This window comes from Peromyscus leucopus, chromosome 15, assembly GCF_004664715.2.
Source record: "Peromyscus leucopus breed LL Stock chromosome 15, UCI_PerLeu_2.1, whole genome shotgun sequence".
Classification (NCBI taxonomy): domain Eukaryota; kingdom Metazoa; phylum Chordata; class Mammalia; order Rodentia; family Cricetidae; genus Peromyscus; species Peromyscus leucopus.
Genome location: NC_051076.1, coordinates 16,340,378 through 16,353,225, shown reverse-complemented (window position 1 = coordinate 16,353,225; position 12,848 = coordinate 16,340,378). Strand labels below are relative to the sequence as shown.

Genomic DNA, 12,848 nt, shown 5'->3' with positions numbered 1-12,848 from the left:
GGAAGTGTTACAGGCAGCGGTACCTGCAAAAGGACAGAGTCTAGAAGGTGCAAAGCACCAAGCAGATATTCCTGAAGATAGACCAGGTGGACAGGGAAGGCCAGAGATTTCCCAAGTCTTGGGCTTGGAAATCAGATGATGAGAAACCTCTCTAAAAAGACGATCACCAATCTTTTCAAAGATCTGACACTGCACAGTTGGCTGGTTATTTCTGTAAACACTGTAATATTAGGGTTAAAAAATGTACTTCTGAAAACTCACTGGAGACAGCTGAAATCAATATGGATCAATCTCAGAGGAAAAAGGAAAAGATAAAAAGAAATGAATGCTTACAAATGAAGTCTCTATAGATGTCTGTAGATGGAAGCTAACAGAAAGGACAAAAACAGAAAAAGAAAAACAAAACCCGATTCGTCACGAAGACAAATTAGGACAGCACCATGGAAGCCGACATCAAAACCACACGAAGCGTTAGTCAACAGCGTCTGACACGCAGTGTTTTATCGCTCCTTCTCCTTTCATGAACGTTCAATAAACACTGACAGCAGACACAAAGGCACAAAACGACACACACACCTTTTGTCTAGGATTCAAAGAGGCAGTCATCTTAGGAAAACTGGACCACACTGCATTTCCCGACAGCAAGCAGGTTAATGACCACTGCTGTCAATGCATGCTAACTCAAGCAGTGGTGGAGTGCAGGGGAGCTGGGTCCGGCACCACACCACACTCAACTGCACCGCACTGCACAGCACAAACAGTTCCCAAACTGCCTCATCTAAAGGGCAGTTCTAAAGTTAGGGATATGCTAATAATTTTCCAAGCCTCAAGGAAAAAATGTTTCTCTGGTTATTAACATCAACGAAAATTCTAGCAAATTGGCAGTTTACCTAAGACACCAATTAAAAATACAGAACATAATAAACAAAGATGATGCCTATGTTAGAAACCGTTGGGGCTCATAGGAACAGGCTAGAATGGTAGAAAGGAGGGACTGAGAAGGGCTGAGTGGGGGTGGGAACGGCTAACCAATAGTCACTAAGTACATGAGTGTAAGGTAACTACAGACATGGATCATATACAGTGCACTTATAAAATGCCAGGAAAAGATTTTTAACGTTTCCACTATCTGGGCTAAATATCAAGTCCAGGCCAGCCTGGACCGCACAGTAGGACTGTCTCAACAAGCTAATTGACTAATAGTTTTCCAAATATGCACAACACTTAGGCATCAACTTAAAAAGAATAAAGGCTGGGGGCAAAAAACAAACGATGTCAGAAACAGCTTTGGGCAGCATTCATGGTTTTTAAAAGTCACGGTCAATTTAAACATGTCAGTTATAAAGATCAAATCTACAAACAAATGCATGTATCTGTTAATTAATAGTTCTTCAAGTTATTCTATCTGTATGGATTTTTGCATGCACATGTCTGTGTATTATATGCAGGCATGATACCCAGAGGCCAGAAGAACTCCTGGAACTGGAGTTACAGGTAGCTGTGAGCTGCCACACGAGGGCTGGGAATGGAATCCTGGTCTCCCAGAGGGGCCGCAAGTGCTCTAACTTGCTGAACTGTCTGCCCAGTCCCAGCTTTTCCAGTTTTATTAAGAAGAAAAAATAAATGCTACATAAGAATTCTTGCAAAAATATAACATCTCCCCCCAAAAACCCAAACAAAGGGCACTGATGGAATCCACACTGTACAGGAATGACACTGCGGTTTCAGCATTAGGAAACAGGACAGGTTCCCTAAGTCATTAATTACTGCAGGACTTAAAATGTCATGTTGATCCTTTCTAAAAATCATTTTTTAACTTAAGTGGCAATAAAACTTTTTCTTCACATATATTTGTTAAGTTTTTTTTTTTTTTTTTTTAAATTGGTGTTTTGCCTGTATGTATGTCTGTGTGGGGGTGTTACAGACAGTTGTATGCTGTCATGTGGGCCTGGGAATTGAACCTGGGTCCTCAGGAAGAACAGTCAGTGCTTTTAACCCCTGAGCCATCCTCCAGCCCCCCTTCATATGTTTTAGATTTGTCACCATGGCCTTTCCTGACAGTGCAAAACAACTGTATGATAAATTTGTGAAACTTGCAATTTTCATTTAGTATCTATGAAGTCAAGTGTTAGTTAATTCTAAGGTGGACACTTGGCTGAGCAGCTTATAATATATGATGCCCTTTAATTTGCAGCATTTCCTCCTCGGATGCCTGAGCTGTCTTGACAAATGCTACCCTAGAAGTCTTCAATTTTGTTTAAGATGCTGTAAAGACTTTCAGATGAAATTCATATAAATGACCACAATAACATATACAGTAGATCAAGATACACTCTGATTTCGTAAATACTGAGTTATGAAACACTAGCTTGGAATTGAGGAAATTGTGTAATACAGCTTAGTTTTTTACAACATATTCTTTGGTGCTCTAGAGTTTTCAAAAAAAAAAAAAATGAAGCACTTGATGTTTTTCTTTAAATAACTCAAAAGCTATCATTAAGATGTAACACCCGAGTACATACTGATAGAAGTCTATAGAGCAGAACTTCCTTTTTCACTTGTTGTGACCGGGAAGGGGTCCTGAGCATAGTCTAAGATGAATTTGAACTTGGAGCAATCCTCCTATCTCAGCTTTAAGTGTTGAAATCACAACTATGTGCTACTATACCTGATTTAAATAGATTTTACAAGTTTTATGGCCTGAACTCTTCCAAAGATCAATAGCAGAAAAGAATAAAAATGTGTAATATTCTAGAACTTAATTCTTTATCATACCTGAGATGCTTGGATGCTACAGAAGACATTTTGAGGAAAAGTGAGAATGCTGACTATAAGCTGGAATGCTAAGTCCCCTGGAAATAGAAGACACTGTGGTGATATGAGGCAAGTATTTAGAGGTGTGTCTTATATTTGTGCTCTTCACATGGGTTAGTACAGGCGAGCCACGTCTCTGCCTAAACTGCGCCACCCCCATTTAGAGTAAGAGAATGAGCAGACAAGGGAGGAGTCAAGGCAGAATCTATGCCTGGAATTCATGACAGATGAAAAGTCATTTGTAAAATGAGGACATCCATTCTGCCTGTTTTCTTTCCCATTCACCTTCTCAGGGAACTCACGTTCATTTGCCCCACCAAAGAAGGATCAGCTTACCAATTCTTACTTAACAGTATTTTAACGTTTCCTAAAAAACGATGTCCACCTTAGATAGGCTAACAGTACTTGTGCTAGCATGCAGTTTAGTTATATATATGGGTGATTTGCTAGCATGTCTTGTACACCATGGGGCCTTGGAGGCCAGAAGAGGGCATCGGATCCTTACAACTGAGTCACAGATGGTTGTAAGATGCCAGTCCTTGAGTGCTGGGAATCAAACCCAGGTTCTCTGGAAGAGTAGTCAGTGCTTTCAACCACTATGATATATTACATACACCACATATACATCATAATTCTCAATCATCAGCAGGTAGTATTATAAGAAATATCTTAGCTTGGGTGGTTTGTCCCTTAGATATACACTTGAAAGAAAATATAAATTCATTTTATGTTAGCCTGAGAAAAACAATTAGAAAGAGTCTGTTCCCAGGATTCCTATAAAGCCAGAAGAAAGACTTTCTGAAGATTTTTCTGTTATTTGGGCTGTTCTCCTCAGTAAAGGAGGTGAACATTGATTAAAGTGAGGGTACTTTGATGTACCCTTAATGAAGAATGGCTATCTTGTTTACACTATGCTAATTTATTCTCAGGATCTGGGGGAGGGGGTAGAGAGATGATGACTCAGCAGTTAAAAGTGCTTCCTGTTCTTCCAGAAGACCTGTTTGGTTCCCGCGCAGACATGAGGAGGCTCATAGTTGCATGGAACTCTAGCTACAGGGAATCTAACACCTTCTGGCCTCTATAGCAACTGCATGTATGTGGCAGACACACACACACACACACACACACACACACACACACACACACACACACACATAAATAAAAGCAAAACAAATCTTAAAAAACGTTTTCTCCTTGAAGTAAGAATAGTGGTGCATGCTCGTAACTGCAGCACTTAGGTGGTGCCAGCAGGAAGACTCAGGGTTCAAGGACCCAGAGTTTGCTAGTTTGAAGCCAACCTGAGCTATACCAGACCTGTCCACCTCTGGCCTCCACATTCACATGCACATACATGAATTCACTGGTGTATGTATGCCACCCACACACTTGCATGAAAATAAAATGTAAAATATTAAATTCATGCTGGGGTGAATTAAAAACCTAAAAAAGATCTAATCTAGTTCAGGCAAATAAGCACTACTTTTTCAGTAGTTAGTGTAAGTCACACAGAAAATCCCTTTACTTCACAATGATGTGACTTTCTATTGTTTATCTACAACAGTGAAACGTTTTAAGAACTATATTGTTCAATACACTGAAAGCGTACACTGTATCATAGACTCTGGAAGGCCCGAATGATATATACATGGTGAATAAGGGGACAGAGAGATGGGAGGATTACCAACACTGACCTTATTTCTCTCCGGTACCTGCACCTACACTGGTGAACACATGCACACAAAACAGGCAAAGAATCATCTCACAGAAGAAATCGGACAGATCTGCAAGCCTTGTGCTGTCATTTGGATCTGGAATGTCTCCCAAAGTCCACATGTTAAAGACTCGGTCTCCAGCTTGGCACTGTTAGGAGCTGCCCAAAATTTTAAGAAGGGCCTATTGGTGAGTCTGAGATCACTGGAGCTGTAACTTGTCAGGGGACTGGGGAAAGCCAGCTCTCTTTGTCCTTGCCTATCACAGAGCAAACAAACACTGCTGCACCATCACCAGTGGCCTCAAGGCAGTAGGTCTGCACAGTCAAGAACTAGAACCCCAAGATTCCCCAGACAAACCGTTCTCTTCATCAGCCCATCTCCTCCTCCTTTCTCGGGTTGACAGAAAGCTGAACAACACCTCGATAAACTGAATGATATGGATTCTTACACCACTATACATGGTACTTTATTAATATTATAGCCTGTGCATATAAATTCAAAGATTCTAGAAGCAAAAGAGAACGTTTCATAGAGGTTTCTTCTCCCAAGCTCCTACTTCTCGCATTTTGCACTTCAGATTGAATAAACGGACCATCTTAAACCTGACTGAGCATGCAAGCTCCCATTTTCCTCGTATGAGATGATGGCACCCCACTGAAACTTACTGTGATTCTCTTCTCGACTTCACTCAGTAGTTCTAACTCCCTTTCTAGCATTACTGTACTTAACTATACTAGAGTTACTTTTAGAAGAGCCTGTTTTAAGTAAGTTTAAGCTCCATGAGGGTAGGAGGGTTCAGAGGATCCAAGGTTCGTTACCCTTGGCTACATAGCACGTTTGAAGCTAGCCTGAGCTACATGAGACTCTACTTAAAAACAACAGCAAAACCAAACCAAACCAAACAAAAAAAAAAAAATCCAAAAAACAAAACAAAAAACAAACAAAAAAAAAAAGGTTTGCTTGAATCCTTCATTTAAAAAAAAATGATCTTGGAAAGCTGTGGAGATGGCCCAGTGCACCAGCTAAGAACCTGAGTTATGATTGCCAACATCCACTTTAAAAGTCCATGCTTATGCAGACAACCATAATTAAACTCAGCGGGTCATAAAAAACAAACAAGACTTGACAGAGGGTTTGTTGGATGAAGAGCACCCATCCATGAGGGCTCCTGTATCCATCCCCTTTCAGGATATAGCTCCAGCGATCTAAGACTCACTAGTAGGTACTACTTAATTCTTGGGTAGATCCTAACAGTGCCAAGCTGGTAACAAGTCTTTTAACACTTGGACCTTTGGGAGACATCCGAGATCCAAATGATAGTACAGGGGATACAAATATATAGCTTCTTCTAGCGAATGATTAAAGTTGTTTTTCCTTCTTTTCATGTTTTGTATGCATGTGCGTTCACCTGTGTAGGCACACATGCATGCTGAGAAATAAGGTTAATGTTGGTAAACTTCCACAATCTCTCTTCCTTTATTCTTCTGAAGCACGGTCTCTTACACCCAGGGCTTCCCAATACCAGCGAGGCTCGAGGCAGCTTGTTTCAGGGATCTCTACCTTTAGAGGCTAGAATTACAAGTGGGCTGTTATGCCTACCTGGCATATATGTGGGCTTTGGGGATCTGACTCCCATTCTTCTGACTGCTAAGCAAGTTTTAACTGAGCCCTCTGCCCAGCTCCTGTTCTGCTACTGTTCTTAGACATTTCTCCTCACCAAAGTCTGTCAATCCTAGAGAATACCAAAAATAGTTTCTTACACTTCACTGTTCTGTGGAATAAAGTTCAAGTATAGGTGGAAACTACCCAACAGCACATTTAAAACTCGATACTCCCATATTCAACCTCATGCCAACCCTTTCAGCCAATCCTCCCAGATTATTCAGTATTTTCCAGGGTTTTTTGAAGGTAATGTTGTACCTGTACTACCTGGTAAAACCCATGGTCCTGAAGAAGTTTTTTCTGCTTAACTTCAACACTCTTTTATTTTTGCTTTCTGCCTTTATTATTCTGGTGCTTTGTAAATGTGCTGGGAAGGGTATGTCCATTACGTTTCCATAATGATACTGTGACAGGATTGTTGGTTGAACTCTTTTCCTTTGTGAGTTCTCAGGAAGAATGAGCAGAAGGGAGGAACTGTCCCTACAAGACAATACTCCTTACCTTTACTTAAGTACCTGCTAGGAGAGAACTGGGAAGAAAACAAGATCCACAAAATTACAGTATACTCTGTAAACAGGGTGGTGGGTCTTAAAGTAGGTGGGACTCCTGGGGTTCCAAGCCCCTTTCAGGACTCTGCATGGCCAAACTAGTCTCATAATGGAAAAGAGGTGACTCTTTCACCTGCTCACAGGTATCCAGTTGAGGTTTCTAGAGCAATACAGTAATAACGTGATGCATTGTAATTCCGACAGTTAGGGTGTATGCTTTGTATTCTTGCGTTTTGTGGAATTGTTTAAGGTAAACAAAGAGTATAAAGATGTACTGAGACAAAAAGGTCAAGAACTTCAGGCATACAGTGAGAAACAAAGCCAAGAAGATGCCCAATTCAAAGCAAAAGAAAAAGGCCTCTTCATTGTCCTTCATATTTCCTACTACCAACCCAATCTATAACTAAAGCTTTCTAATATGTTAAAAAAAAAAAAAAAAAAACATGAAAGGAACTATAAAGAGCAGAGTCTATACTCTAGAGTAATCTAGATAAGTCTCTTGGGACAGAGCATGGCTTTATATACTTGGTTGCTGACTGCAATATTTCTTGATTTAACATGCAGTCATATTTATGCTCTGAAATGCTAACAGTTCCACTCTATTTGCATGAGCACCACTGGAATTAGAGGGGGAACCATTGACAGTATCTCTACTATCTTCAAAATCCTCTCATATACAGAATACTGGACCCATAAGCCAAAGTAACACATTCAAAGTTATCTCTGACATGCTCCCTAAGGGTAAAATCTCAAGTCTTACCCCTGGCTACTTGTTTCAAAGTCTCGCAGGTACTTATTAAGGGTCTGGGTGACACACCAAAGCTGTGCCAGCACTAATGTGTCTGTCTTACTGGGAAAGCAAACAACTCAAAATACATACCTTGTCATTTGAAGAGCTATATTCAGCCAAATACATTGTAAGAATTAAATACTTAAAACTATTTTTGTGGAACCAGAATTTTCAGACTGCCTATGTTTGAGGAGCAAAACTTCGTGTTAGAAAGAGAGCCAATTTAATAAGGTATTCAGACAGACCCTTAGAAATCAGTAGACCGGAAAATCAAATTTCAATTATTTATGGTTACAGGAGGCAAAGACTATCACCAACTAACCTGGAAAAATAATTGAAATATATTGTAGCAACTTCAGGTCAGACATCTTTTATAGAAAATACAGAATATTAAGTACTTGGATTATGTACCTGCCTTTTAAGTTAGGTGCCAGGAATAGGCAAGACTGACATCTTATAGGATGAGGCAAGAAAGAAGACTGGGAAGAAGAAAAAAAGGAAAACGTCTATCCCAGTAATGAATGAGCCAGCCCATGGATCACACAGTTCTGCCTAATGGACACTAATTGTGTTCTTACTGTCGCTCCCTTCCGAGATTATCGAGCCTCACTTCTCACTCTAGAAAACAATGGGAGGAGCTGAAGTGATTTGTATAGCAGATGCCAGCACATGCACTTAAGTCCCCTGATTTTTTGGCAAACAATTTAGGTAAAAAACAACCATTTAAATTGAAAAGATATATACAAAGAACCTAATCAGGCAATGTCTCTTTTCTATCAATTTCACAAAGATTTTAATTAAATTAATGCTGACACCTAGTGACAAGAAAGAACATCTGTATTTTGTGTTACTTGAATTGTATTTTCTGAAACCAAAGATCCATCTTAAATCCCATAAACACCCAGTATCATTAGGTAGAGAGAGGAATGAGACCTCCTCGTTTCTAAAACTGCATGTGCAGGTATAAAGCTGGCCAGGGAGCGGAATGGGAGCACCAAAGTGACTCCTTATGAAAAATGTCTTAAACTATAAATCTGCAACACTAGGCCAGGAAAAAAGCTTACAATAGAAAAACGAGTTATAACTGATAGAGCACTTGTCTAGCAGGTGCAAGGCTGAATTTGAACTCCAGAACAGTGAAAAAAACAGTAACACACACACACCACCACCACCACCACCACCACAACAACAACAACAACAACAACAACAACAAACAAAAATGAAAGAAGAAAAAAATAAGGACTAACACGCAAATACAATTTTTCTCAACACTTAACAAAACAACTGTGAATATTCCAAGCTTTCCAAAGCCATTGTCTGGCTGACTGGCTCAATTCAATCAAATGTTATGCCCAATTGTCAAACACCATGTACATAAAGCATAAATTTTGGTCAAACACTATTCTTTATAAAATATAAAGAAATATTTCTGATTCTACATGAAATTCTAGGATGGTGCTTTGAAAATTAAGGGCACTGTATTCTGAAATACCTACTTCCAACTGAAGAAATTTTCCATTCTGGAGACTGGCATGGTTGAACTGCTGCTGTATTGATCAGGGGAAACAGATACACAAAACCTGCCCACTGTGTGAATGAATGATTACAGCTGTTTTAAGATGATTTCCTTTGAAATGCAATTACGGTCAATTTTGAGCTGGAGGTATAGGTCTAAAATATGGCATATTGATTATTAAGAAAGCGCTCCACACAGCACATTCAGAAAGATGTCTTTGTCCTTTTATAAACAATCCCAAACACATTTGGTGACTACATCGAACCGGCTCGCAATCACTTCAAAATGTCCACCTCCTTCAATTTCCTGACCACTTAAAGATAAATTCACTGGAAGGAAGTGAGATATCTTCCTGAAGCAAGGCATTCATCAAATCCTCGGTCAAGCCTCTGGGATGTAGCAAAATTCCAAAGGCAATTTTTTTTCCTTTTTAAATCTTTGATAGAACGTGTTATTTTTAGGGTATAAATAAACCACTCTGACAGCGGGGGTGGCGGGTGGGGGTGGACTTGAAGCACTAGTTTAAAAAAAAAAAAAATGATTGAACGACCCGGGGGAGTAATAGCTTGTCAAGGGGCAACTTGCTCCACTGTGGATACGAAGTGTCAGGGAGGCAAAAGCCGGACTGGTCATTTCCCAGGGCTCTACTTAAGTGGCCAAGCTAACCAAGGCTCGGGTTCAAGCCACGAAAGCACTTTGCAATCTTAGAACCTCCAGCGGGTTTCGCGGGGGGGACCGGGGCGGGTAGAGCAAACCCGCTTCATCCTTTCCAACCAGGAAGCTTGCTGGGGCGGTTGGAGGAACAATACACTCTCTTCTTGCAACACCACCCGAGCCTGGCTGGGATCATCTACCTACTTGGGGGTGGTGTACTCCCCGGAAAGCCGGGCAAGGGGACCGGGCGGTAAGTCAAGGCAGGCTGCCGGCCGCCTCGGGGGGATCCCTGCTCAGCGGGGCGGCGGGCACCCAGCCCAACTCCGTTACTTCTCGCCGGCCCGGTGGGCGCGTCCCGGGCTGGGGGGGGGCGAGGAGACCTCTCCCCCCACCCCACCCCACCCACCCCAAGGCGCCGGGGCTCGCCCGCCGGGCAGCCGGGGCAGCAGCGCCCCGCCGAGCCGCACCGGGGACGCTTCCCCGCGGCAGGGGCGCGCTCCGCAGCCCGCGCCCGCCGAGGATCGCCGGGGCTCCCTCCCCAGGAACGCGCCGCCCTCGCGGCCCGCGACCGCGGCCCGGGGACACAGAGGCGGGGGTCCCAAGCGGGACGGGACCGGGGTGGCGGGGGCCTCACCAGGCGGAGCTGGCTAATTTCGTCGTAGGACATAAAGCTGAGGATGTTCTCGATGGCTACGATGGGCAGCGCCACCAGCGTGTTGTTTTGAGGCAGGTGGTCCGGAGCCAGCGCGGGCGCGGCGGGCGCCTGGGACCCCGGCTGCGGGGCCTGCGGCGGGGGCGGCGGGGGCTGGCGCTGAGCGGAGCCGGCGGCCGAACAGGAGCCGCTGTCGCCGTGGCCGCCGCCTCCTTCCTCAGCCATCCGCTCCTCAGACGCCGCCGCCATCTTGGGAGTTTGATTCCTTCCTCCACTGTAAGGGAAGCAGGGCACTTCCTGTGCGTCACTTCCTCCTTCTGCCCGGGAGGGTTTGGGGGGCGGGGCGGGGGCAGACGGAGAGGGAGGAGCTTGTGGGATGAAGACTGGAGCAGAGAGTGTACCTGTGCTTGGTGTGTACTCAGTGGATGGAAAGGAAGGAAGGAAGATGTGCACCTCGAGAAAGGTGGTCTTTGAAATGAGCAAAGATTCTGTACACCCCAAGAAAGGCGGTCGTCAGTCTCTTATCTGATTGGAAACGGGCTGAGGGTAGCGGAGCACGCCTTGTTAAACTGCAAGAAACTGGAGCGGGTTTATTTCAAAGCAACTCGACAAAGGGTGATAAAAAGCCATATTATCTTCATGAGTTTAGATGGAAATTTGTGTTTAGATCAGCATTTCCCAAGAGCCATTGTAATTTCAGCATGCACAAAAGAGTAAAATATTGCTCTTTAAAAAGTACAAGACGGTTAGACAAGCCCTGAAAACACGTTAGTGAAATAAAAACACAGCGTCACATGCTGCATGACTACTTTTAGATGAGATGTCTCATAATAGGCAAGTCCATAGAGTCAGGGACCAGAGAGATGCCCCAGAGGTTAGAACACTTGCTGCTCTTTCAGAGAACCTGAGTTGGGTTCCCAGCACCCACACTGGGCAGCTTACAGCTGCTAAACTGAAACAGAATATTTTAGTGGTTGCTGGAAACTGGGGGACAAGGGAAGTGTGGAAGACGACTGACAGTTAATGGGTGCATTGTTTCTTTTTGTGGGTGATGAGAAAGTGGAATTGGGGGCCAGGAAGATGACTTAATGGATAAAGACACTTGCTACCAAAGTTTACTGCCTGAGTTTGAGCTCCAGGACTCTCACAGTGTAAGCAGAGACCTGACACACATCCAGACAAAGAAATGTAATTTTAAAATGAGATCGGAGGCCTGGAAATATGGCTCAGTGGTTAAGAGCACTTGTTCTTGCAGAAGACTGTGGTTCATGCCAGCAAAACACTCGTACACATGAAAGAAATCTAAAGTACGTTTTAGTGGAATTAAATAGTGGTGGTGGATGTACAACTGCATGAAAATACTAAAACCACTGAATTGTATACTTTAAAGACTTATTTTTAAATTTATGTATCTTTGTACTTATGGACATGTGAGTATGGGTATAGAAAGATACCAGAGGAGGATGTTAGATCTCCTGGAGCTGGCGTTATAGGCAGTTTGAGGTGATTAATATGGATGCTGGGACCCAAACTCATGCCTTCTGGAAGAGCAGCAGGTGCTCCAAGCCTCTAAGTCATCTCTCCAGCGCCTGAATTGTGTGACTTGCCCAACAAAACAATCAATTTAGGCAAGAACCACTGAAAAGATGCTAGAACTAGAAGCCTAACACTTGATGAGGTGCAGCACACAGGCTCAAAATAACCCCCCCACGCCATACCTATTAATTACAAAAAGTGAAAAGTATGTTACAGAAATTCACCGAACAGATTTGTAATCAAATGGTTAAGAATACCACCGCAAGCTGTGGGAGGAACCAACATCATGTGCCTCTTACTGTGACACCCTGCCAGGGACCCAACAAAATGTAGTATCTGTACATAAAAATACATACTCTGCATTTGAAGCAAACAAGTTGAGGGTGGACTCTGCAGTGGTTTGGATTAGGATGTTTCATATAGGTTCGAGTATTTGAACATTTAGCTCCCAGCTGGCGTGGGTGTCTGGGGACCCTTTGGGAGGCAGAGCCTTGCTGGAGGAAGCCTGTCACTAGGGGTGGGTTTTGACTGTGGTCTCACCCAACGTCACTTCCCTCTCCGGCCTGTGCTTGAGCCTGAAGATGTGGTCCTCCGCTTCCTGCTTGCACTGCCGTGCTTGCCACTTGATGCCACGCCTCCCCACCACGGTGGACTCTTTTTTATATCAGTTGCCTTGGTATTTTATCACAGTGACAGGGAGGTAACTAACACAGACTGGAACTTGGGAGGTTTCTGTCTCTGCCTCCCATGATTCCATTTCTTTTTTCTTTCTTTTTTTAAAGATGTATTTTATTTATTATGTATACAGTGTCCTGCCTGCATGTATACCTGCAGGCCAGAAGAGGGCGCCAGATCTCATTACAGATGGTTGTGAGCCACCATGTGGTTGCTGGGAATTGGACTCAAGGACCTTTGGAAGAGCAGCCAGTGCTCTTAACCTCTGAGCCATCTCTCCAGCCCATGA

General features: G+C 43.2%; 1 protein-coding gene across 1 annotated transcript in view; it reads right to left on the bottom strand.

The window, feature by feature from the left end:
• The window catches only part of Fbxo28 (F-box protein 28), a 29,283-nt gene extending 18,686 nt beyond the window's left edge, over positions 1-10,597 (bottom strand). The window contains exon 1 of the mRNA XM_028858993.2: positions 10,331-10,597. Within this exon, the coding sequence (XP_028714826.1) occupies positions 10,331-10,597 (267 nt within the window). The remainder of the gene's footprint in view (positions 1-10,330) is intronic.
• Positions 10,598-12,848: the final 2,251 nt, after the last annotated feature.